The 25,477-nt window shown below is 42.8% G+C and overlaps 1 protein-coding gene across 1 annotated transcript in view; it reads left to right on the top strand.

Annotated features, from left to right (window-relative positions):
• Positions 1-3,319: 3,319 nt before the first annotated feature.
• The window catches only part of LOC121008745 (uromodulin-like), a 42,851-nt gene continuing 20,693 nt past the window's right edge, over positions 3,320-25,477 (top strand). The window contains exons 1-9 of the mRNA XM_040441440.1: positions 3,320-3,470; positions 5,434-5,672; positions 9,479-9,601; positions 10,009-10,186; positions 18,550-18,687; positions 18,780-18,794; positions 21,383-22,156; positions 22,940-23,044; positions 24,327-24,529. Coding sequence (XP_040297374.1) covers positions 3,356-3,470; positions 5,434-5,672; positions 9,479-9,601; positions 10,009-10,186; positions 18,550-18,687; positions 18,780-18,794; positions 21,383-22,156; positions 22,940-23,044; positions 24,327-24,529 — 1,890 coding nt within the window. The 5' untranslated portion in view covers positions 3,320-3,355. The remainder of the gene's footprint in view (positions 3,471-5,433; positions 5,673-9,478; positions 9,602-10,008; positions 10,187-18,549; positions 18,688-18,779; positions 18,795-21,382; positions 22,157-22,939; positions 23,045-24,326; positions 24,530-25,477) is intronic.

Here is a 25,477-nt window from a genome sequence, read left to right as displayed (position 1 = left end):
AGGTACAAATTTGTCCAGCCAGGGCCCACTACTGGAGGATGAGGAGGAGGAGGAGGATGGGGATGAAGCATGTTCACAGCGGGGTGGCATCCAACGCAGCTCGAGCCCATCACTGGTGCGTGGCTGGAGGACGCAGACCATACACCTCCCACAGAGGACAGCTTGTCCTTACCTCTGGGCAGCCTGGCACACATGAGCGACTACATGCTGCAGTGCCTGCGCAACGACTGCAGAGTTGCCCACATTTTAACATGTGCTGACTACTGGGTGGCCACCCTGCTGGATCCCCGTTACAAAGACAATGTGCCGTCCTTAATTCCCTCACTGGAGCGTGATCGGAAGATGCGCGACTACAGGCACACGCTGGTAGACGCGCTCCTGAGAGCATTCCCGACTGACGCCGGGGGACAAGTGGAAGCACAAGGCGAAGGCAGGGGAGGAGGAAGAGGTCGCCAACGCAGCTGTGTCAGCGCCAGCACCTCAGAAGGCAGGGTTAGCATGGCCGACATGTGGAAAAGCTTTGTCACCTCGCCGCAACAACCGGCCCCAACTGCTGATATGGAGCGTGTTAGCAGGAGGCAGCATTTGAACAACATGGTGGAACAGTACCTGTGCACACGACCATACGTACTGAATGATGGTTCTGCCCCATTCAACTTCTGGGTCTCCAAATTGTCCACATGGCCAGAGCTTGCCCTGCATGCCTTGGAGGTGCTGGCCTGCCCTGCAGCCAGTGTACTCTCTGAACGTGTATTTAGCACGGCAGGAGGCGTCATTACAGACAGACGCAGCCGCCTGTCCACAGCCAACATGGACAAGCTCACGTTCATTAAAATGAACCAGGCTTGGATCCCACATTTAAACCACCATGGACATTTATACCACCATCAAACATATATTCTTGCACTCAAGTCAAGTGCAATGATTCTTTTTTTTTTTTTGTCCCAATATTTTGGGGGCTACCTACCCCAATAAAAAAAATAAAAAAACATTGTTGGCTACCTCCTCCTCCTCCTCCATTGCTGCCTCCACCTACAACACCACATTTACCGCCTCCTCAACCTCCGACTCCATATCCACATCCTTCTCTGAGTTGCAGGTTAATAATTTGTAAATTTTAGTTATTTTATTTCATTTTAAATTATTTCCCTATTCACATTTGTTTGCAGAGCAGTTGCCATGCTCTTAAGCACATTTTACTGCCTTTTACATCCCTCTAGCCTTTTCAAGGACTATTTTAGAGCCATTTTAATTCAAAAAAGTGCCAATTTTAGTGCCCTAAATTGAAAAATTCTTATTTTCAATTGTCGGGTGACATTTTACCATTTTTGGCGTATACAAACCCCTGCTGTGCCTGGGTGACAGGGGCCTAAATCTCTCAAAATCCTCTGTTGTATTGCTGGGTGACATGAACCCCCTTTTGCCGTGAATGAACCCCTGCTCTGCATTGCTGACAGGGGCCTAAATCTCTCAAAATCCTCTGTTGTATTGCTGGGTGACATGATCCCCCTTTTGCCGTGAATGAACCCCTGCTGTGCCTGGGTGACAGGGGCCTAAATCTCTCAAAATCCTCTGTTGTATTGCTGGGTGACATGAACCCCCTTTTCCCGTGAATGAACCCCTGCTGTGCCTGGGTGACAGGGGCCTAAATCTCTCAAAATCCTCTGTTGTATTGCTGAGTGACATGAACCCCCTTTTGCCGTGAATAAACCCCTGCTGTACCTGGGTGACTGGGGCCTAAATCTCTCAAAATCCTCTGTTCTATTGCTGGGTGACATGAACCCCCTTTTGCCGTGAATGAACCCCTGCTCTGCATTGCTGACAGGGGCCTAAATCTCTCAAAATCCTCTGATCTATTGCTGGGTGACATGAACCACCTTTTGGCGTGAATGAAACCCTGCTGTGACTGGGTGACTGGGGCCTAAATCTCTCAAAATCCTCTGATCTATTGCTGGGTGACATGAACCCCCTTTTGCCGTTAATGAACCCTGGCTCTGCATTGCTGACAGGGAACTAAATTTTGTGAAAACATCTGTTACTGATCAGTAGATGCGCGACTACAAGCGCACGCTGATGATGGCATTCCCACCTGACAGCAGGGGCACAGTGGAAGCACAAGGCGAAGGCAGAGGAGGAGGAAGAGGTCGCCAACGCAGCTGGGGCACCACCAGCACCTGAGAAGGCAGGGTTTGCATGGCCAAAATATAGAAATGCTTTGTCAGCCTTGGAGGTGCTGACCTGCCCTGCAGCCAGTGTTTAGTGTGAACGTGTTTAGCACGGCAGAGAGCATTATCACAGGCCGCAGCCAATGTGGACAAGCTTACGTTTATTAAAATGAACCAGGCATGGATCCCACAGGATTTGTCCGTACCTTGTGCAGAATAGACATTTATACCAGCCTCAACCATCCATTCTTGTACTCAAGTGCACTTATTCTTAGTTTTATTTTGTTAAATGTCCCAATATTTTGGGGGATACCCCAATTTAAAAATAAAAAATAACACAAATCAGTGTTGGCTACCTATTCCTCCTTCACCGCCGCTTCCACCTACACCGCCACGTCAACCTACACCGCCACATCCACCCATCCACCGCCTCCTCAACCTCCTACTCCTACTCCTAGATCCAGATTGTTATTTTAAATTTTTCTGTATTTTATGTTATTTTTAGTCATTTCCCTATCCACATTTGTTTGCAGAACAGTTGTCATGCTCTTAAGCACATTTTGATGCCTTTTGCACCCCTTTAGCCCTTTCCAGGACTATTTTAGAGCCATTTTAGTGCCCAAAAGTTCGGGTCCCCATTGACTTCAATGGGGTTCGGGTTCGGGGTCAAGTTCGGGTCCCGAACCCAAACTTTTTTTTCAAGTTCGGCCGAACCTGCCGAACCCGAACATCCAGGTGTCCGCTCAACTCTACTGGCTATAGATATGAATGATTACTGAACAGGGATCCAATAGGACATATGGACAAGAGATGTCTTAATGGAACAGACCCTTTAAGAATTACAGTCTGAGTTGGGAAACTAGACTCAATAATGGCAGAACACCATGTTAATTTGTATTTTTGTTACTGTATTAATAAAATAAAAGAACAGTCCCCACATCAGATCCAGTGTCCTGTCCTACAAGTTATCAGAAGAATGAGTCCTTCTACATTATTGTATTGGTGATGGTGATTCATGTTTCTAGAAAGTACCCACACTTTGAAATTGTTAAAAATAATGTAATTCTTGTCTGAGTAATATTGTTACATGTAATCATTTTTCATAACATATATATGTTGATGACCAGACCAGTTTTTCTTATTTGGCAGAGTCGTCTTCTCTGACATACCTAGTGGATACAACGGGTTCAATGTATGATGACCTTCAGCAGCTGCAGCTGGTCAATGGCTGGCTTCTAGATCAAGTGTCAGCTCGTTTTCCTTGTGGAGTACGGAAATATACAATGGTGGAGTACAATGATCCAAGTATGAGAATATTTTTGTAAACTATGAATATCTAGAAATGAAATGTATATGATTGGAAATAGGCCCCCGTTGGCCGCGGTGCAGAATTCTTTATGTTCTATTTGTGGACATGCGGATTAGGAAGACAATAGAGATGCACCATCTAAGAGTCAGAAGACTTCCTTGACTGTAAGATGAGATAGAAATAAGCAAAATGAGTATAGGTATCAATACACATTAGATAGGTGAAGGATGATAGCTGAATGACCATTAAAGGGGTTCTCCGGGAACTACGAAAATAACATCATTGAAAATACTTAATTATTACTTTTAGGGATGAACGAATCGACTTCGGATGAAACATATAACGCAAATAACTTAATAAATTAATTTGTACTGTAAAAAAACATTTACCGAACTCAGGTTCGGTTCCAAGTGGTACCTTGAAACCGAACCCGAGTTCAGAAAATGTTTTTTTACAGTACAAATTAATTTATGAAGCAATAACTTCAGCTCATCGGAGCCAATACATTCTAATACTGTACGAAACTCCTGCTCCGTACAGTATTAGAACAAAGTTTTATGCAAATCGACTTCGGATGTTTCATCCGAAGTCGATTCGCTCATTCCTAATTACTTTATTATAAATATACTCCCAAATACCTTTCATTATTTATAATGCCTCCTTTTGCCTGGGGAGCAATCATTAGAAGAAATAAAATGGCCGCCGTCCTATTAGTACACCCAAAACCTGTCCTAATCACACAGAAGGACAAGTTACTTCACAACACTGAGGTAAAGAGCTGCCTCATCCTCCTCTACTCCTCTTGTCAGGGATTATGATCCTGAATACGGCTGATAAAATGAATCTCTGTAGGAATGAAGATCATGAGGAGACATGCAGTACAGAGAAGAGTGTGGGGGTAATGAGCAGCAGCACTTGTATGCAGTCTCTATTACCTCAGTCTGTCCTGTCCGTCCTCCCTGTACTTCATGTCTCCTCATGATCTCCATTACATGTGTTCAAACTGGCTATATATATTCAATGACACTGGGCAAACGGCTAACAATGTTTCTGGGAATATTCTTTTGCAGAAAGATCGCTCCTGGATTAGGACTATTGGCTGAAAAGTTTAAAGGTAGTCTGTCAGCAGTTTTGACCATGCAAACTGCTAAAAGTGCTAGATAGGGGACCAGCAAAAGCAGTACAGATATCTTATGCTGATGTTTTTCTATCAGGAATAGTGTGAATATGAAGTTTTATTCTGCCTGGTTCTTCTCATGTAAGTGCTCTGGAGGTGGTACTTCACTACGAAGTGTTCTCTTCTTTCTGTATTGACCTGCTCAAAAATCCCTCTCCTCTGCGTGACAGCTATCACATTCAACTACTGTAGACCACTACCACTCTCAGAGGGGAGAGCTGTGAAGCAGCTCAGAGCGGAAAGAACTTCACAGTTCACTTCGCAGTGAAGCAGTGCCCCCTGGGCGCTTGCAGGAGCAGAACCTGGCAGAATAAAACTTCATATTCACACTGCACATGATTCTCCACAAATTTGCTTGTCTTGCTCTCTCCAGCCCCATTAGCATTACCAGCAGTTTTACGTGGTCAAGGTTCCCCTTAAAACGACCAACTTTTTTCCATAAGTGTCGCTTGATGAATGCTCATTTTGGTTAAAGTCATTATTTTTAATCAATGTTAGATTAAAGGGGTTGACTGCTTTTTTAAGAGTGCAGCCTTCTTTTTAAACAGTTGATCGGTGGATCATCAATATTAAAAAAAGAGGACAGCCCCTTTAAGTCCCACAGAGACCCTGCAAGATTTATCCATAATAGTTGTTACCAAGCAGATGCCTTCTTGCACAGAATGTTACATACACCAACTGCTTCTGTGCAGTGCACAGAGTTGTGATTGGACTCAAGTAAAGATGACTTGGTTTTGTATTGTGAGGACAAATATAATAACTGTAATATTCTCCTCTTCCAGAAATTGGACCAGTGCTGACAACAAACTCCATAAGTATATTTGATACTTTCTTCAATAATCTCACAGTACGAGGTGGTGGGGACTGTCCCGAAATGGTCATTACAGGCCTTAAGGTTGCTTTGGAGGAGTCTCCAAATAATTCATTTATTTTAGTCCTAACTGATGCATCTGCAAAGGATTATAATGATGAAATCTTGAAAAGAGATGTATATTCTCTCATCAACAAAACACAATCGAAGGTAAGTTAAAATGTCCTGGAAAAAATAATATTTGAGATGATTATACAGGGAGTGCAGAATTATTAGGCAAGTTGTATTTTTGAGGATTAATTTTATTATTGAACAACAACCATGTTCTCAATGAACCCAAAAAACTCATTAATATCAAAGCTGAATATTTTTGGAAGTAGTTTTTAGTTTGTTTTTAGTTTTAGCTATTTTAGGGGGATATCTGTGTGTGCAGGTGACTATTACTGTGCATAATTATTAGGCAACTTAACAAAAAACAAATATATACCCATTTCAATTATTTATTTTTACCAGTGAAACCTATATAACATCTCAACATTCACAAATATACATTTCTGACATTCAAAAACAAAACAAATCAGTGACCAATATAGCCACCTTTCTTTGCAAGGACACTCAAAAGCCTGCCATCCATGGATTCTGTCAGTGTTTTGATCTGTTCACCATCAACATTGCGTGCAGCAGCAACCACAGCCTCCCAGACACTGTTCAGAGAGGTGTACTGTTTTCCCTCCTTGTAAATCTCACATTTGATGATGGACCACAGGTTCTCAATGGGGTTCAGATCAGGTGAACAAGGAGGCCATGTCATTAGATTTTCTTCTTTTATACCCTTTCTTGCCAGCCACGCTGTGGAGTACTTGGACGCGTGTGATGGAGCATTGTCCTGCATGAAAATCATGTTTTTCTTGAAGGATGCAGACTTCTTCCTGTACCACTGCTTGAAAAGAAGGTGTCTTCCAGAAACTGGCAGTAGGACTGGGAGTTGAGCTTGACTCCATCCTCAACCCGAAAAGGCCCCACAAGCTCATCTTTGATAATACCAGCCCAAACCAGTACTCCACCTCCACCTTGCTGGCGTCTGAGTCGGACTGGAGCTCTCTGCCCTTTACCAATCCAGCCACGGGCCCATCCATCTGGCCCATCAAGACTCACTCTCATTTCATCAGTCCATAAAACCTTAGAAAAATCAGTCTTGAGATATTTCTTGGCCCAGTCTTGACGTTTCAGCTTGTGTGTCTTGTTCAGTGGTGGTCGTCTTTCAGCCTTTCTTACCTTGGCCATGTCTCTGAGTATTGCACACCTTGTGCTTTTGGGCACTCCAGTGATGTTGCAGCTCTGAAATATGGCCAAACTGTTGGCAAGTGGCATCTTGGCAGCTGCACGCTTGACTTTTCTCAGTTCATGGGCAGTTATTTTGCGCCTTGGTTTTTCCACACGCTTCTTGCGACCCTGTTGACTATTTTGAATGAAACGCTTGATTGTTCGATGATCACGCTTCAGAAGCTTTGCAATTTTAAGAGTGCTGCATCCCTCTGCAAGATATCTCACTATTTTTGACTTTTCTGAGCCTGTCAAGTCCTTCTTTTGACCCATTTTGCCAAAGGAAAGGAAGTTGCCTAATAATTATGCACACCTAATATAGGGTGTTGATGTCATTAGACCACACCCCTTCTCATTACAGAGATGCACATCACCTAATATGCTTAATTGGTAGTAGGCTTTCGAGCCTATACAGCTTGGAGTAAGACAACATGCATAAAGAGGATGATGTGGTCAAAATACTCATTTGCCTAATAATTCTGCACTCCCTGTAGTCTTGTACTTCGTATCCTAAGTATAAGGGGGTGAAATTATGTTTTAGAGGAGTAAGTATTGAAAACAGTGCCATAATTAATGGCTATTCACAATCACAACAATTCCTGTAAAAGTTATGACTCTGCTATATACTAAACCCTCTAGGACTGCAATAAATGTTTTGTTTTAACAGTTTTAGGTACCCTTTTCAGGTCTTTGTCTGCCTCCATGACAACACCACTTGTCACTTTAACCAGCAATGCTATCTTGCATTGATCTGATCTCAACACTCTATAGTTTAATTGGAATCTAAGGGCCAGATTTATCATTAGCTCAGGTCAGAATAATGGAGTGAAAAAGTCCCCAAAAAAGTCCCAAACGCTAAAACTGCGCACAAATTTGTTATTTTTTTCTGCTCTGCACTATGCTCGCCAGTTTTCTGAAAGTGGGCGTGTTTTCTTATGTAAATGAATCTCTAGACAGATTTACTATTGGGACTATTTAAAAAGTCGCAAAAAAGTCGCAATTTCACTCCAGTGAGGACCATGCTTATCTTATGAGACTTTTTAATAGAACATGCGACTTTTTCATAAAAACGTGCGACTTTTTCGTAAAGATGTGCGACTTTTGTAAAGCTGCTTACTGACGGATAAACTGCTACCGTCAAACCACATTTATTACAGTCTTAAAGGGCCGATCATAAATCTGACTTGGCTAAAACTGACTTTAGCCATATGTGAAAGTGGAGTGAGTGGCCCTAAGTGTTCTCAGATTTCAAGCAGTTGCTCTTGAGTATTACTGTTCAATGGAACTTCTGCTGATTGTGTGGACACAGTGGGAAGCTATCACCTTGACATACAACATACAATTCCACAATTAAATGTATGATTCAAATATGCTCAATTGGCAACCTCACTTAACTAGTTGAAGTACCATTACTAACAAGCTTCCAGTAGTTTTTCTGTTGCTGGATATTGCCATCTAAAGAAAGCACACCTTCCATGTCTACAGTGCTAAATAAGCCATTAAAAAGGCTATCCCATAAGTGATGTAAAAATGAAAATGATTCCTCACATAATATATGCCAATCTCTTTCTAACAAAGCTAGAACCAGCCCTGTGCCTCACCTGGATCCAGAGATCTCCCCATTTATTGCTCCAATTGCTGTGCTAGATTTACATCAAGCTGGCAGCTCAGGGGGTATGTCCTTTCTATGGGGGCATGTCCTTATCCCTGCAGCTCTCTATGGGAAAGACATGCAAATTAGCTGAATCTGCCTTGTTTCTCAGCTGAAACACTATTTGCATGTCTTTCCCATATGCCCATGTTTATGCAAATGAGCTTACATGACAAAACAATATAGAAAGGTTATTGAATATAAATGTTAGGGCAATTAGAAAACTGTATTTTTTTATGCAGCCCTCCTAAGCAGTGAGAGAAGAGTTAGCTGGCATCAAAAAAAAAAATTGCTATTTTTGTCACCCTAATGATAATGATCTAGGTGCGCAGGTTCCCCAAGCCATCCAACAAAACGCAAGTAACTTTGAGGCTTACTGGTTCTCAGTCAGATGAGAGCTGGTCTCATTGTGCACAAGGTTGCCATTGTAAGGTATGTTGACTGTACCTGTCTCATAGATAGGTTGTTGGTTTGCACATACCCTGCTTTTGACATACAGCCTTTGTGTGATTGTATGTTGTCAATTGTATCTTACAGGTAATGATTTATTTTAAAAATATAATAATATAGCATCTGTAAAACTAAATTATTAATGATGGGTAAAATAATAGCTGTAAAAAAGGTATAGATGATTCATAGCATAACAAGATTAAAGAGAAGCTATATACAAAAAGTGAAAAAATATTATAGGTTTATCTAGTGATAACAAAAAATCTAGAGTATTCGCGATAACGAAGATATAGCACTATATTCTAGATCTTCGCGAATTCTCAAAGTGCCGATATTCACAATAAAAATTTGTGATTAGAATATTCGCGCTCAACACTAATCACCGCTATATTCCCTAAGAGTGTACATGAGGTCCTCAACTTTTTATACCTTTTGAGCCACATTCAATTCAAAAATAGAGGAGAAATTGTAAAAGTGGGAACATTTTGTTTTGCAGAAATACAGAAATCTAGATTACAGAGTATTATTAGTCTCCATTTATTCACAGTGAACAGATTTATATTAGTAATCTATTCTTAATTATTGTCTCCAGGTATTTTTTCTGATCACTGGCCTATGTGCTGGCAGAACAGACCCCAAATACCTCATTTACAGGGACATCGCCTCCTTGAGCTTTGGACATGTGTTTGATGTCAGTCTCTCAAAACTTAACAAGGTAAGTACTGTTGAACTATTGACTCTCTGTGAAGTGCAGGTGGTGGTCATCTGTAGTGGCACAGTACGCATATGTATGTCTAATGGTATAGTGCATGTCTAGTGTAGGGTGTAATCACATAACTGCTGGACACAACGTCACCATGGATGACGTATCTTGGTGGGTGTATTGTTCGCATGTGACCACAGATTTGTTGCAGCAGTGGACATGAGCAGAAGATCGAAGGGTCCAATTTTCTTGTATCTCCATTAATAGGTCCAACTCTGTTGATGTACCATAAAAGTCTAGGATGGGTGAATAGTCAGTAAAGACCATATATTCTCATCCTATTTTTCTAATAGGAACATTTAATATAATGTGTTTTTATTAATTTAGTCTTTCTTTTTTTTTTTTTTTACAATGTAAAGGTCTTCTACTATCTGGACTTCACTCTATCAAGACCCATTAACAGCTCCAGCCGACTACTCTCTAGGGACTATTACGGAGAAGACAATTCTGTCAGCTTCTCAGTGGCGGATAACTATACTGCATTGATAATGACCACAGACGGGGAGATACGATCATTAGTAGTGACTGACCCATATGGTAAGTGCACGAATGTATGCTGATACTGATGCTGGATACTAAGTGTGTACTAAAACTTTGAGTGTGCCTCATTTCTAAAACCTCTTTGGTCTCACTGATACTGCGAGAGTATTGACTCTGTATTGTGCTGCAGACCTAAAGGGGTTATCCCATGACGAATGTAAAAAATGAAATCAGACATCCTATAGTACATGACAATATCTTTCTAACAAAGCTAACCAGCCCTGTACCTCACATGAATCTAGAGATCTCCACATTAGTGTTGGGCGAGCATCGCTATGCTCGGCCGAATATCAAGTGTGCTCGAGTCAGTTTCAATTTAAATTTAATTTAGCCTCTATTTCTGATGGGATTCGAACTCACAACCTTCTGCATTACAACCCAGAATGTTAACCACTACACTATAGAGCTGCATGGTCAGTTACTTAAAAAAAGTCTCATATTTTTTTATTTTTTTTTGTAACTGGCCATACAGCTCTATAGTGTAGTGCAGTGGTGCCCAACCATTTTTCGTCTGAGGGCCGCACTAGACTTGGTATAAATTTCGCTGGCCGGAACCAGATAGCTTTGCCAGAAAGAAATGCAAACACTGTGAGGGGGCACGTGTGAGCATTACTACTGTGAAGAGGGCACATATCTGGGCATAACTACTGTGAAGGGGCACATATCAGGGCATAACTACTGTGAGGGGGCACATATCAGGGCATAACTACTGTGAGGAGGGCACATATCAGGGCATAACTACTGTGAGGAGGGCACATATCAGGGCATAACTACTGTGAGGAGGGCACATATCAGGGCATAACTACTGTGAAGAGGGCACATATCTGGGCATAACTACTGTGAGGGGGCATGTGCGAGCATTACATCTGTGAAGAGGGCACATATCTTGGCATTATTACTGTGAGGGGGCACATATCTGGGCATAACTACTGTGAGGGCGCACATATCAGGGTATAACTACTGTGAGGAGGGCACATATCAGGGCATAACTACTGTGAGGGGGCACGAGAGAGCATTACTACTGTGAACAGGGCACATATCTTGGCATTATTACTGTGAGGGGGCACATATCTGGGCATAACTACTGTGAGGGGGCATGTGTGAGCATTATGTCTGTGAAGAGGGCACATATCTTGGCATTATTACTGGGAGGGGGCATGTGATGTATACATGTGTGTAATGTATGTAGTGCAGTATGTGATGATCACACACTGCACTACATACATTACACACATGTATACATCACATACTGCGCTGTCACCTTCTTCTGCAGGACTACCTTGATGTCTGGTCTTTAGGCTTCAGTCAGATCCTCCACCGCCATGCTTGTGCCGTGTGCTCGACACGACCAGGAGCTGGCCCCTCCTCCTTTCATCTCCCGCCGACTTCTCCTACAGCAGGGCGCTCTATCGCTCCAGTGCCCGCCCAATCTTACCAATCAGGGGCATAGCTAGAAATGACTGGGCCCCATAGCAAAAAAATGTATGGGCCCCCCCCCTCCCGGATCTCCCACCTAGTGTTGATCACGAATATTCGAATTTCGAATTTTTATCGCGAATATAGGTACTTCGAAAATTCGCGAATATTTCGAATATAGTTCGTTTTTTTTTTTTTTTATCAGTACACATGATCCCTCACTGCTTCTAGCTTGTGGGCCAATAAGAAGGCTGCAATATACTTGACTTTAGGAGTAGTAGTGTTTGCGAATTTTGCTCTATATTCATTTTTTATCGAATATTCGCTATATTGCTATATATTCTTGTTTTAGAATATTACGAATATTCTAAAAAACGAAGTTATAGCAATATAGCGAATATTCGAAAAAAAATTCATCAGGAGCGAGAATCTCTATTTAACATTGTTTGCCTGTAAAGCAGAACAGCCTCACACTTTTGCGTGTCAAGGCATTCGGCGCTGTGATGGCCGTACGCGGCCGCTTGAACGCCGAAAAGATATCAGATCAACCCCCCCCTACAGTGGGGGCGTGTGTTAGCACTCGGCCAATCAGAGAGAGGCGCGTCATCTGACGTTCACCCCTGATCCGCCCAGCGCTCTCGTCATAGCACACGCCTCCAAAATAACACAACAAGTGCTTGTATAAAAAGGGGGAATCGAAAATCGCAGCTTATTGTATGCCACCTAAACGCCTCGTTCTGATGTCAGCATAACAAAGGATCCAAAGTTGGTGACATAACGGTATATATGTGCATCCATATGAGAACCGTACACAAGAAAAGCATAAACAAAAGACAGTGACACATATAGGGACATGGGCAAAAGGGCAAAATCATAGTCCAAGACAGTTGGACAAAATGTTACCCTAAAATAGCCCCCCTCAATTTGTCAAGCATTTCCATACAAAAGGAAAAATCATAGAAATGCAAGAAGCATTATAGCTTACAGGGTGCCCATTCCAATCAACATATATATGCACGCAAGGGCAAAAGAAGCATCCAAATTATTGGATGCCTATGACTCAAATGAAGCATGAGTACGAAATTGCTTCATTTAACCCATTAGGCTGGATGGTTTGCAATCTGAAGATCCACATCGCCTCTTTTTGAAGCAATGGTGTATCTATATCTCCACCGCGTATGGATCTTTTTGGCATGACAATACCCTGAACTTAAACTTGTGCCTGGTTTAATTATATGAACCGTGTCCTGTTCCCCTTGCCAGCATATAATTAGCACCTACGTGCTAGCTGGATAGGGATCTAGTCCGGACGCTTAGGTTGTGGTGTGGATCTAATCCCACTCCTACACCACCTCACCTGAGTCTGGAAGCCTAATAGTCACAGATGTGATATTCAGTTTCCCGTTTTATTATATGAATTAATAAACTATTTATTATTTTCCTCTATAATCTTCTTTGTCTAATAGTTGTAATTTTTTTCTCATCTGAAGTTCAGATTGGAAAAAAATTACAACTATAAAAAAAAAGATTATAGCACTATATTAGCTAAATTGCTCTATATTCGTTTTTTTTCGAATATTCGCTATATTGCTATATATTCTTGTTTTAGAATATTACGAATATTCAAAAAAACTAAGTTATAGTAATATAGAGAATATTCGAAAAAAATCGAATATAGAGCAATTTAGCTAATATAGTGCTATAATCTTCTTTGTCTAATAGTTGTAAGTTGAAAAATTCACAATAAAAAATTAGAATCCGAAAATTCGAATTATGAAAATTCGCATATTACACAATCATTACCTTTCCGATTTTTCGAGTAAAAAAAAATCGTGAATTTTCAAATTTGCGAATATTCGACGAATATTCTACAAAATTTTCGAGAAATATCACGAATTCGAATATGACCCCTGCCGCTCATCACTACTCCCACCCCCACATACCTATCAGACCTCCCAGCCCTTCCAGAGCTCCCACCCCAACATCCCCACACCCCTCCCTAGATCCCCTCAGTGTCATCCACAGATCCCCACTCAGTGTCATCCACAGATCCCCCCCTCAGTGTCATCCACAGACCCCCCTCAGTGTCATCCACAGATCCCCCCTCAGTGTCATCCACAGGTCCCCCCTCAGTGTCATCCACAGATCCCCCCCTCAGTGTCATCCACAGATCCCCCCCTCAGTGTCATCCACAGATCCCCCCCTCAGTGTCATCCACAGATCCCCCCCTCAGTGTCATCCACAGATCCCCCCCTCAGTGTCATCCACAGATCCCCCCTCAGTGTCATCCACAGACCCCCCCTCTCAGTGTCATCCACAGATATCCCCCCTCAGTGTCATCCACAGATATCCCCCCCCCTCAGTGTCATCGACAGATATCCCCCCCCACCCAGAGCCGCTTCCTAGCTAATTTATTCACTGCACTTGCCTCTGTGAAATTGAAGAGAAGCGTCGTAATTTCGCACAGGCGCACTGGTAGAGGCCAGGAAGATGGTGCATGCGCACTTCGATGCCTCTGCCAGTGCGCCTGTGCGAGATTGTGGCGCTTCTCTTCAATTTCACAGAGGCAAGTGCAGTGAATAAATTAGCTAGGAGGCGGCGCTGGGCGGGGAGATTGCAGGCACAGGCAGCACTGCGCGGGCCGCATGACACGGCTTCGCGGGCCGCATTTGGCATCACTGGTGTAGTGGTTAACATTCTGGGCTGTTTTGTAGAAGCTTGTGAGTTCGAATCCCATCAGAAACTTTTCAGAAATAGAGGCTGAATTAAATGTATTTTTTTTTTTAGTAATTGTAAATATATATAGACAAAATCATACTTCTGATATATATGAATGCATAATATGTGGGAAACTACTAATGATGTTTTAGCCATAATATATTTACATATATGTAAATATATTATGGCTAAAAACTTATATATATGTTTAAATTAAGCCTCTATTTCTGAAATGTTTTTGACAGGATTCAAACTCACAACCTTCAACATTTCAACCCAGAATGTTAACCACTACACTATAGAGCTGCATTACAATTACCAATAACACAAAAAAAAAAAAAAGAGACTTTTGCTGTATAGGAATACTTACTGCTAGTAAGTATTCCTATACAGCAGAGGTTATATATATTTATATATATATATATATATATTTATTTATTTTTTTCCCCCTAAAGTAACTGGTCATGCAGCTCTATAGTGTAGTGGTTAAGCTTCTTGGCTGTAATGTAGAAGGTTGTGAGTTTGAATCCTGCCAGAAACTTTTCAGAAATAGAGGCTAAATTAGATTTAAATACACTGGGTGTCCCTAAGCACTGACTCCATATATGGACATAGCTATATATGGAGTCAGAGCAGGGACTCCTAAGCCAAACTAGAGTCCAAACACCCTCCCCTCTTCAGAGCAGAGGGTGCCTGGTTTAATGCTCGGGTTCTCCCTTTAACTCCCATTGTGCTCGGGTGCTCTGTAGACCACCGGAGCATCGGCAAGTGTTCTACTTGAGCACACGAGCACTTTGGTGCTCGACCAACACTACTCCACATGCATTTCTCAAATTATTCTGCTACATTTATATTAAGTCGGCAGATCAAGGGGAGTATCATTTCTCAGGGGGAGTGTCTTTCTCTCCATAGCTCTCTTCCTATCACAGCTCAAGAGGTAGTTGAAGGATGAAACTGAGCATGTGTGGCCATCTCAGTAAACAGGACAAAGAAATAGGGGAAAAAACAAACAGCAGGTGGCGCTATACAGATGCATTTTATCGGATAACTCAGTAGCTATAATACATTTTTAATTACATGCAATTACAAAAGAACTCGGGTCCAGATGTCAGTTTGAAAACTGTAGAATATTTTTAGTTAGGACAACCCCTTTAAAGGGAATCTTTTGTCTGCATGGTGTTTTCACATCCAAAATTCTGTGCTACTTAATTTCTAAGTCCAACTTTGTAACTATTTTTACATATAGCTTAATTTTTCTGATGCTAATCTTGTCATCTGAGACATTCACATTCATTTTAAGTGTCAGTCTGGCAGTCACCCTAGAGGGAGGATAGAATATATTATACAGTTTAGTGTTGCTGTAAGTAGTCAAAGTGGACCTGTCGCCTCTCCTGACATGTCTCTTTGAGTAAATAATTGTATTCTGCATACACTAACAATTCCAGAGTCATTCCTCTATTATTACTGCTAGAGGTTTATGAACAAAGGTACGACTATGTTTTACTAGTTGGGGGTGTGTCCATTCACAGTCTGATACTATCCAATCATGCGCACCCGCCCTCCATTTATTTCTATGGGGCTGCCAAAAATAGCCGAGCACTGGCTATATATTGCGATATATTGTTTTCTATATTGGGGGGGGGGGGGTTTAAACTTTTTTTTTTTTTTTACTTTTTATTTAATAACTATTAGCCTCCTTAAGGGCTAGAACCCTTGTCATATTCACCCTAATAGAGCTCTATTAGGGTGAATAGGACTTTACATTCTCCCTGCTGCCCTGTGCTTTGTGCACACAACAGCAGGGAGCTGACCATGGCAGCCAGCGTCTCATGTGCCCCCCAGCCTTTGATCTGCCCCCCCAGCCTCTGATCTGCCCCCCAGCCTCTGATCTGCCCCCCCAGCCTCTGATCTGCCCCCCCAGCCTCTGATCTGCCCCCCCCAGCCTCTGATCTGCCCCCCCAGCCTCTGATCTGACCCCCAGCCTCTGATCTGCCCCCCCAGCCTCTGATCTGCCCCCCCAGCCTCTGATCTGCCCCCCCCAGCCTCTGATCTGCTCCCCCAGCCTCTGATCCGCCCCCTATGGTAACTCAAACCCACCCACCCCCCCTTCCCAGTATTAATCATTGGTGGCAGTGGCCACAGGGTCCCCCTCCTCCCCCCCCCATCATTGGTGGCAGTTGGCAGTTCCGATCGGAGTCCCAGCAGTGTAATGCTGGGGCTCCGATCGGTTACCATGGCAGCCAGGACGCTACTGAAGTCCTGGCTGCGATGGTATGTTAGTGAGCAGCATTATACTCACGTGCGCCGTGGCCGCCGGTCGCTCCTTCTTCTCATAGGTCTGTGCGGCGCATTGCTAATGCTATAAGCATTAGCAATCCGCCGCACAGACAGAAGAAGGAGTGACCGGCGGCCACGGCGCACGTGAGTATAATGCTGCTCACTAACATACCATCGCAGCCAGGACTTCAGTAGCGTGACTCCTGGCTGCCATGGTAACCGATCGGAGCCCCAGCATAACACTGCTGGGATTCCGATCGGAACTGCCCACTGCCACCAATGATGGGGGGGGACCCTGTGGGATATGGCCGGCACATTCATTGGTGGCGCAGTGGCCACAGTCCCTCCCCTCCTCCTCCTACTCTGTCCTCATTGGTGTTCAGCGGCAGCCGCACACAGTGGGGAGGGAGGGACTCCCTCCCTCTCCCTCCTTCTCCCTCCACTGTGCCGGCCGGCTCAGGAGAAAATGGTGCGGGCAGAGAGCGCGATCATATCGCGGTCCGGCGATATGGCGAAAATCCATATCGTGGCCCAAATTTATATCGCATATCGCCTATATCGCCTATATCGCCCACCCCTAATCATAACCCATATAGATGTATTGAAGTGTATTACAGTATAAAAACAATTAGTATTTTAGTCCAACTAGGGCACTTGAACGTCTAATCTCCTAAGTGAAAGAAGTTGTAAAAAAATTGTAATAAAGAAAGGTAAAAACCTATATTGTACATAAATGGTATTGTGGCGTTCAGAATGCCCAGTATGATAAAATAAACGCTGAAATAATTGCTCTTTTTTTGTCCATTTCACATCACATAAAGGAATTAAAAGTGTTTAAAATTGATGCCAATTAAAGCTACAAGTTGTCCTAAAAAAAAAAAAACTGCTCAGTTGACACATTCTTCTTTCTTTCCCGCAGCAGCACGAGAACAGTTCACACTGCGCAGTTTCAGAAATACCGCCACCCTTGATCTGAAAGCCAATAACCCTCCCTTTTTGCAACTCTGATAAATTGCCCTTTTACCCATGACAGTAACAAGGGATATGTGTGCAGACAGCCTATCACACACCTTATATACCCAACAAGCCAGCTCACCACATGGGACTTCCTTCATGAGCTACACTTTGCTGACGTAGAAACCAGGAAGTGGTTGTAATATAAGTCACCATTACCAGGTCCGACTCCAGGATCCCCCAGTGATCAGTTGACTGAAGTGTCCATGGTGCCCCACACTTCATGCGGATGCCAAGAGTTGGACCACCACCTGCTTGATATTGATATTCTGTTTGAAGGATAGTTAGTGTTGAGTGAATTAAAGTTAACGAAGTGGACTTTGATCCAAATTTCAGGAAAAATTTGGTTTGCAGCGAAGCCGAATTTCCTTGTGCTTCGTGGTAACTAATCGATTTTCCCTGAAATGGCGGTAAAAATTTTAAAAAATCATACTTACCTCATTCATTTGAGCTCGAAGAGGCTGCCACGGCTTCTTTTCTTGAATATCCAGCACAGAATCTCGTGTGTATTGACGTATCACGTAACTACACCAGGCAACTTGATGACGTCACCACGCACTGTGCAAGATTTCGAGCTGGATCTTCAAGCAAGATGGCTGAGCTGGCCTCTTCTTGCTCAAATGGATGAGGTACGGTAAGTACATACATTATTTTTTTTAGGAGCAACCCTTAAAATGCTTTAATATTGATCTCGGAGGGGTTCAATGATGGTGGCGGCGCAATGGCCATTGCACCAGCTTATTACAAAAACATCACTTTGTGACAATGTAATTTGTACTTTGTAATTGTAAAATTTGGCGAAACAGCCAAATCGAATTTTGGAGAACTTTGCTAATTTTGAAGGATAAGGCCTCAATATTCAAGTCCAACCAACCCCCTTTAATGATTCATGCAAAGAAATTATATTCTTATCTTTATAACTACAATTATCATAGGTACCAAAATAAACCCTAAACCAAAGATGTCTGAGCCCTGGGGATCCATGTACGTCGTTGAGAATCCAGTCATTGGAGCTTGGACCCTTTTTCTCCATGGACATGGGCATTATGCTATACGTGTAGAAGGATTTAAAGGTATGCTCCAAGTTTTTACTAAAACTGCAGATTTACTTGACTTTTAAATGTATTGACGTTTATCTCATTCTCATTTTGCTTTTGTCTTTCAGTAAGGAACATATCATGTAAGTCATCATACAAGTTTGCAAGGGAGGGAGTTACCTAGGAATCCGACAACATGATATGGGGAGAATGCTGACCTCATGATGATGTTTTTGTGTTTTATGTTCCCTGCGCTGCATGACCCTATCAGTATAAAGTGATGACTTATCCTAGCGCTATGCAATTACTTTATCATACAGGAATAACACTTAATTCTACTAATACTACTAATACTACTCTGCATTCTAATAATGACCTACTGCTAAATAAAATCTGTAAAATGCTTTTATTCAGTCCACTCCCATTTATTTTACCTATCGTGAAATTAAAGGGGTTGTCCATTTTTTCAAAAACATGGCAGTCACCAATCCATGGGTTGTATCTGGTATTACAGTTTATTAAAGTGTATGGGGCTGAACTGCAATACCATGCACAACCCATGGACAGGGGTGGTGCTGTTTTGAAAAGAAAGCAGCCATGTTTTTCTACTCCTTGACAATCCTTGTGTCCCTACCTCGTGGTTTGAGTGTTTAATTTAAAGGAATTGTCCAAGGTTAGAATAAAGGGTGCATGTCAGTATGTTTCCAGAAAAAAATCACTGCCTTGTACTGGACAATGTCTAGCATTGCAGTTCATCTTCATTCAAGTGAAGAAAAAAAAAAAATGGAAAAATAAGATTTTTTTCTAGTCTTGGATAGAATGTTGTAATACGCTTTATTTCATAGCAGCTACTTGAGGGCTTTACCTAGGGGAGGGGATTTTCTTTAAAAAGTGTCATAAAGGGTTAAAAATGCTAAAAAAGAAGAATCCCTCACCCTCACTGATTCCCCATTACCTCTCACATCCAGGTCCCAGCTCGACACACAGAGAGCGCCTGGAAATGCCCGTTCAGCCAATCACTGGCTAAGGTGGGTCACTGTTAAAGGGCTTCTGTCACCCCACAAAACTCTTTTTTTTTTTTTTGGATAGTTAGATTCCTCATAGTGCGATATAGGAGAATATAATCTTATCACTTACTTTCATGCGGCCGTTTCTTTAGAAAACGAAGTTTTATAATATGTAAATCCGGTCTCTACCAGCAAGTAGGGCGTCTACTTGCTGGTAGCCGCAGCAGAAAACCGCCCCCTCGCCGTGTTGATTGACAGGGCCAGCCGTGATCTCCTCCTCCGGCCGGCCCTGTCAGTATTTCAAAAATCGCGCGCCTCTGTTTATTCGGCGCAGGCGCTCTGAGATGAGGAGGCTCGTCTCCTCAGAACTCCCTCAGTGCGCCTGCGCCGATGACGTCTTCTCTTTCGGTGATGTCATCGGCGCAGGCGCACTGAGGGAGTTCTGAGGAGACGAGCCTCCTCATCTCAGAGCGCCTGCGCCGAATGAACAGAGGCGTGCGATTTTTGAAATACTGACAGGGCCGGCCGGAGGAGGAGATCACGGCTGGCCCTGTCAATCAACACGGCGAGGGGGCGGTTTTCTGCTGCGGCTACCAGCAAGTAGACGCCCTACTTGCTGGTAGAGACCGGATTTACATATTATAAAACTTCATTTTCTAAAGAAACGGCCGCATGAAAGTAAGTGATAAGATTATATTCTCCTATATCGCGCTATAAGGAATGTAACTATCCCAAAAAAAAAAAAAGAGTTTTGTGGGGTGACAGAAGCCCTTTAAGGCCATATCTCCAGGCATTTCCTGTGTGTCGGATCGGCACCAGGAAGTGGAGAGCAGCGAGGACTGGAGCAGCATCAACACAGCATTGGTGGGGGATCAGTGAGGCTGAGTATTGCTTCTTTTTAAAATAATCCTCCCCACTCCAAGAAATTATCTTTAAAGGGGTTATCCAACTCTTTGTAACTGATAACCTATCCTCAGCATCTGATCGGTGAGACCTCTGCCAGTCAGCTTTTTGAAAAGGCCCTGGTGCATAGGCCATGTGACCAATCATCATGATGTCACTGGCCTAAGGTAAGCAGGGAGAATTTCGTGGCGCTCACAGGAGTGCTGGGGGCCTTCTCAAACAGCTGATTAGTGGGGGTCCCGAGTATTTGACTCCCATACATTAGATGGTGAAGACCTATCCAGAGGATGTCATTAGTTAAAATGCTTTTTTATGATTTTACTGCTCATGACCTAACCTCTGGATAGGTCATCAATATCTGATCGGTGGGGATCTCACATCTGGGAACCCTGCCGATCAGCTGTTTGAGAAGGCACCAGCGCTCCTGATATGACGCTCAGCCCTATTATTTTCAATGGGGCTGAGTTCCGCCTTGGCCACCTGACCAATGAATGTGTCATCACTGACCTAAGGAAAGCAGCGAGAAGGTTGTGGTGCTCACAGGAGCGCCACTGCCTTCTCAGACAGCTGATTGGCGGGGGTCCCAGGTGTCAGACCTCCACCAATTAGATACTGATGACTTATCCTGTGGATAGGTCAACAGTACTGAAATCTCGGAATACCTCTTTAAACATCGGATAACCCCTTTAACCGTAATTTACATGCTTGTAAAATGAAAACACCCTCAGTCCAGAATCTTTTACTTATACATATTTTTACATTCTATTTTGTATTGTGTAATAGTTGACATTTACTGAAATTATTTTTTATTTTTTGCCCAGATACTGAACAGTGTTATGAATGTCACCCTGATGCTATATGTGAAGAATATTTTGGCATTAAAGAATGTTCATGCAATGAAGGGTTTATCGGTGATGGCTTTGCATGTTCTGACATTAATGAATGTGCCTACCCTTGGTCTAATAATTGTTCTGATATCTGTGTCAACACACTTGGTTCCTACATATGTGAATGCCCAACTGGATACACTAAATCTATGGATAACCACTGTGTTGATATTGATGAATGTTTAGACCCTGCACTCTACCGCTGTCAATCTCTGGCTAATTGCTCAAAAAACAAGGGTGATTCTTGCTCTTGTAAGTCAGGAGAAGGGATCCATTGTGAGAAGGAAGAATGTGCAACAAGTCTATGTGACCAAGATCTAGAATGTCTCAATGAAAGAGGATCCTACAGATGTTCTGATCCATGTTCTAGCTATACCACCCTCGATGAGCCTTGGAGAAGCACCCACATATCACATGGTGACAACTGTGACAGAACAAAAACTGGATGGTATAGATTCTCAGGGAGTGGAGGAATTCGAGTTCCAGAAAATTGCGTGCCCGAAAATAAATGTGGCACTGAAGCCTCGATGTGGTTAAATGCCTCACATCCATTACCCAATGAAGGAATTGTCACCTATACTGCCTGTGCTCAGTGGGATGGTAACTGCTGCTATTGGTCGAGCATGGTGCAGGTCAAAGCCTGTCTAGATGGATATCATGTATACAAATTACATGGAACGCCCAAATGTCCAGCAGCTTATTGTACAGGTAATGACATAGTACATATCACTTTGATGATTGTAAATAATGGGGCAGATTTTCTAAACCCACAAACGGCATAATCTAGACAGGTTGTCTAGACCTGTACCAAATTTATCACAGGGGCTCAGGGCTAGACACTTTAGTCTGTCTCTCTACCAATGATTGGTTGGCTTAGTTTGAGACACAATTTTATGCCAGACTTGCCCAATTTAGGTGGGGCATGACTCTTTCCTACTAAGCTAAGCTGTTTGAGTGACTCATAAAATGTTGTAGAACCCTAGTTGTACCAACTTGAGCCAATTTTTAGCCAGTTCTAGGTGCAGACAAATTAGTAAATCCGGGCCAATGAATGTGTAATTTGGAATTGTCAAAAATATAAAGCAATCTTCTCACAAACTGGTAATTCCACTGATTACGACAAGACGGTCCCATGAACTTTTGAAAGGAAGAGTGGTTGTACATGCTTACTACTAGCCAAGCCCTGTTCTCAGCTACCCCCATCAGTCTCAAAGATGATGATCAACCACCACCACTCCATTCAAATTAGGGGAATGGGTCACCAATTCTTGTAATTGTGGGGGTCCCAGTGGTAATACCCCAAGCAATCAGAAACGTATCACCTATACTTCAAGTATTGTGGGGCTGGCTTCGCAACCACAACTTTGCTGTACATATAGCCTTATTCTAAAATAACCCAAAGTTGTAATCACTATTATAATTACATGGTTTCCTAACACTTAATAAATGTTTGTATTTGTTTGTCATTATATTATATTCATCTGACATTAGATCCAACTTTTGGAAATAACCCATGCTCCTGTGCAGAAGAGGAAGAATGCAAAAAAGTGAATGGAGTTGATGGCTGCTACTGCAAAGATGGGCGAGATGTTCATCGTAAGTAAAATATTAATGCCCCTGTGCCAACAGGACTAGGAGTGTCCAAATAAATATTGTTTCCATTCACTGGTACCACATCATTATTATTTACATTATTATTTACATCAGCCTGTTTAAATTTACAGTTATTGTATATTTTTGTTGTACAGAATGTGATCATGGTATATAGCCACAGAGCTACTGTCTAGTTTTAATAATTTTCAACCATACTTTGACCTAACCTGTATGGCCACCTTCGAATTATAGAAAAGGGTTACCCTTGTCCAGAGTGCTGAAATCGGGTCCTGCACCTCAACCAATAATAGGGTCCTGCAACTCAACCAATAATAGGGTCCTGCACCTCAACCAAAAATAGGGTCCTACACCTAACCAATAATAGGGTCCTGCACCTCAACTAATAGGATCCTGCACCTCAACTAATTATAAGGTCCTGCACCTAAACCAATAATAGGGTCCGACACCTCAACCAATAATATGGTCCTGCACATGAACCAATAATAGGGTCCTGCACCTCAACCAATAATAGGGTCCTGTACCTCAACTAATAATAGGGTCCTGCACCTCAACTAATAATACGGTCCAGCACCTCAACCAATAATAGTGTCCTGCACCTCAGCCAATAGTAGGGTCCTGCACCCCAACCAATAATAGGGTCCTGCACCCCAACCAATAATAGGGTCCTGCACCCCAACCAATAATAGGGTCCTGCACCCCAACCAATAATAGGGTCCTGCACCCCAACCAATAATAGGGTCCTGCACCTCAACCAATAATAGGGTCCTATGCCTCAACCAATAATAGTGTCCTGCACCTCAGCTAATAGTAGAATCCTGCACCTCAACTAATAGTAGGGTCCTTCAACCCAACCAATAATAGGGTCCTGCACCTCAACCAATAATAGGGTCCTACGCCTCAACCAATAATAGTGTCCTGCACCTCAGCTAATAGTAGGGTCCTGCACCTCAACCAATTATAGGGTCCTGCACCTCAACCAATAATAGGGTCCTACGCCTCAACCAATAATAGTGTCCTGCACCTCAGCTAATAGTAGGGTCCTGCACCTCAACTAATAGTAGGGTCCTGCAACCCAACCAATAATAGGGTCCTGCACCTCAACCAATTTTAGGGTCCTGCACCTCAACCAATAATAGGGTCCTACGCTTCAACCAATAATAAGGCCCTGCACCTCACCTACTGACGAAAACATGTAACAGAGTTTCTTTGATAATAAAACCTATTCTTCTTTTGGTAAAATGTATCCCGTGTCACATTTTCCTAGGTTTAGAAGACTTGGATCTTCAATTACAATGTAACACACACAATATGGAAGCGTCATTAAGATCCTGTCAACTGAAAAGTTTAAATGTTAAGAATATTCACTTCTCAGACGATCATTGCATCGGAGTCACAAACCGAGAGAAGACGAGCATGATTTCCATTATGTCTCCTCTTGAAGGTGAAAGGTGTGGAGCTCGCCAATATGTAAGTACATACCGAAAATATCTATCTGTTCAACTTTCTAGTAATCTATGGGGAAAATATGCCATGTACCACTGGTGTGGGGTGTAGTATGCAGAATGAGGGCGTTTTAACCTGTGTGAGGTATGGGGAAAAATAATATATCTAATCTTTCTTTCTTTCTCCTTATATACCAATTCAGGACAATTAGAGCTCTTTTTGTTTCTGTGGAATTGATTTGACAACTAATCCAATTTTTTTTTATTTGCCGAATCAGATATAAAACGAATTTAAAGAAATTCGCTAATTTAAAGAAATTCGCCAATTTAAAGAAATTCGCTTATTTAAAGAAATTTGCTCATCTCTATTTAGCAGCTGCTTATACATTTAAACAGTATACAGTAAGATCCCTCTAGTAGTGGCTGCAGGCAGATATCACGGTCGGCGTGACTATCACATACGTGACACAGAGGGAGGGAACGAGGAAGGCCCTGCCCAAGTGAGAGGGAAGGTGGTGACCCCTGACTCACCTGGCGGCTGGCACCTGGCTGCCCTGACGTCCCTAGACGGGTTCCTCACCCGTACGCCGATCACGTGCCTAAAGCCCTGGCTTTCCCTAAGCTGAGCCCTAGATAGTGAACAGGGCGGTGGGAACACTAGTCCGCACCACTAGCTCTAAAGGAAAACACCAAGGGGAGGACAGACAATACAGACTCAACATATAATCCCAGGTGGGCGACAACAAGAAGCCCAACAGGGATCCGGAGGGTAGCACTCTGGAACGACAACCAGGATTCACAACTCCAGTGGGTCAGTATAGATGTCCAGGCAGGAAGCTCTATAACTGGCAACTAGAGAAGTGTGAGGGGAGAATATAAGGAGGTTGGGAGTGGCAGACAAGAAACAGCTGAGGAGGAGAAGCTACGGATCCCTGAGTGAGACAAAAAGGATAGCAAGGCAAACACAGAACAC

This window comes from Bufo bufo, chromosome 7 (genome assembly GCF_905171765.1).
Source record: "Bufo bufo chromosome 7, aBufBuf1.1, whole genome shotgun sequence".
Classification (NCBI taxonomy): domain Eukaryota; kingdom Metazoa; phylum Chordata; class Amphibia; order Anura; family Bufonidae; genus Bufo; species Bufo bufo.
Note: the sequence above shows the minus strand (reverse complement) of the source record. Positions and strands in the feature narration are given on the sequence as shown.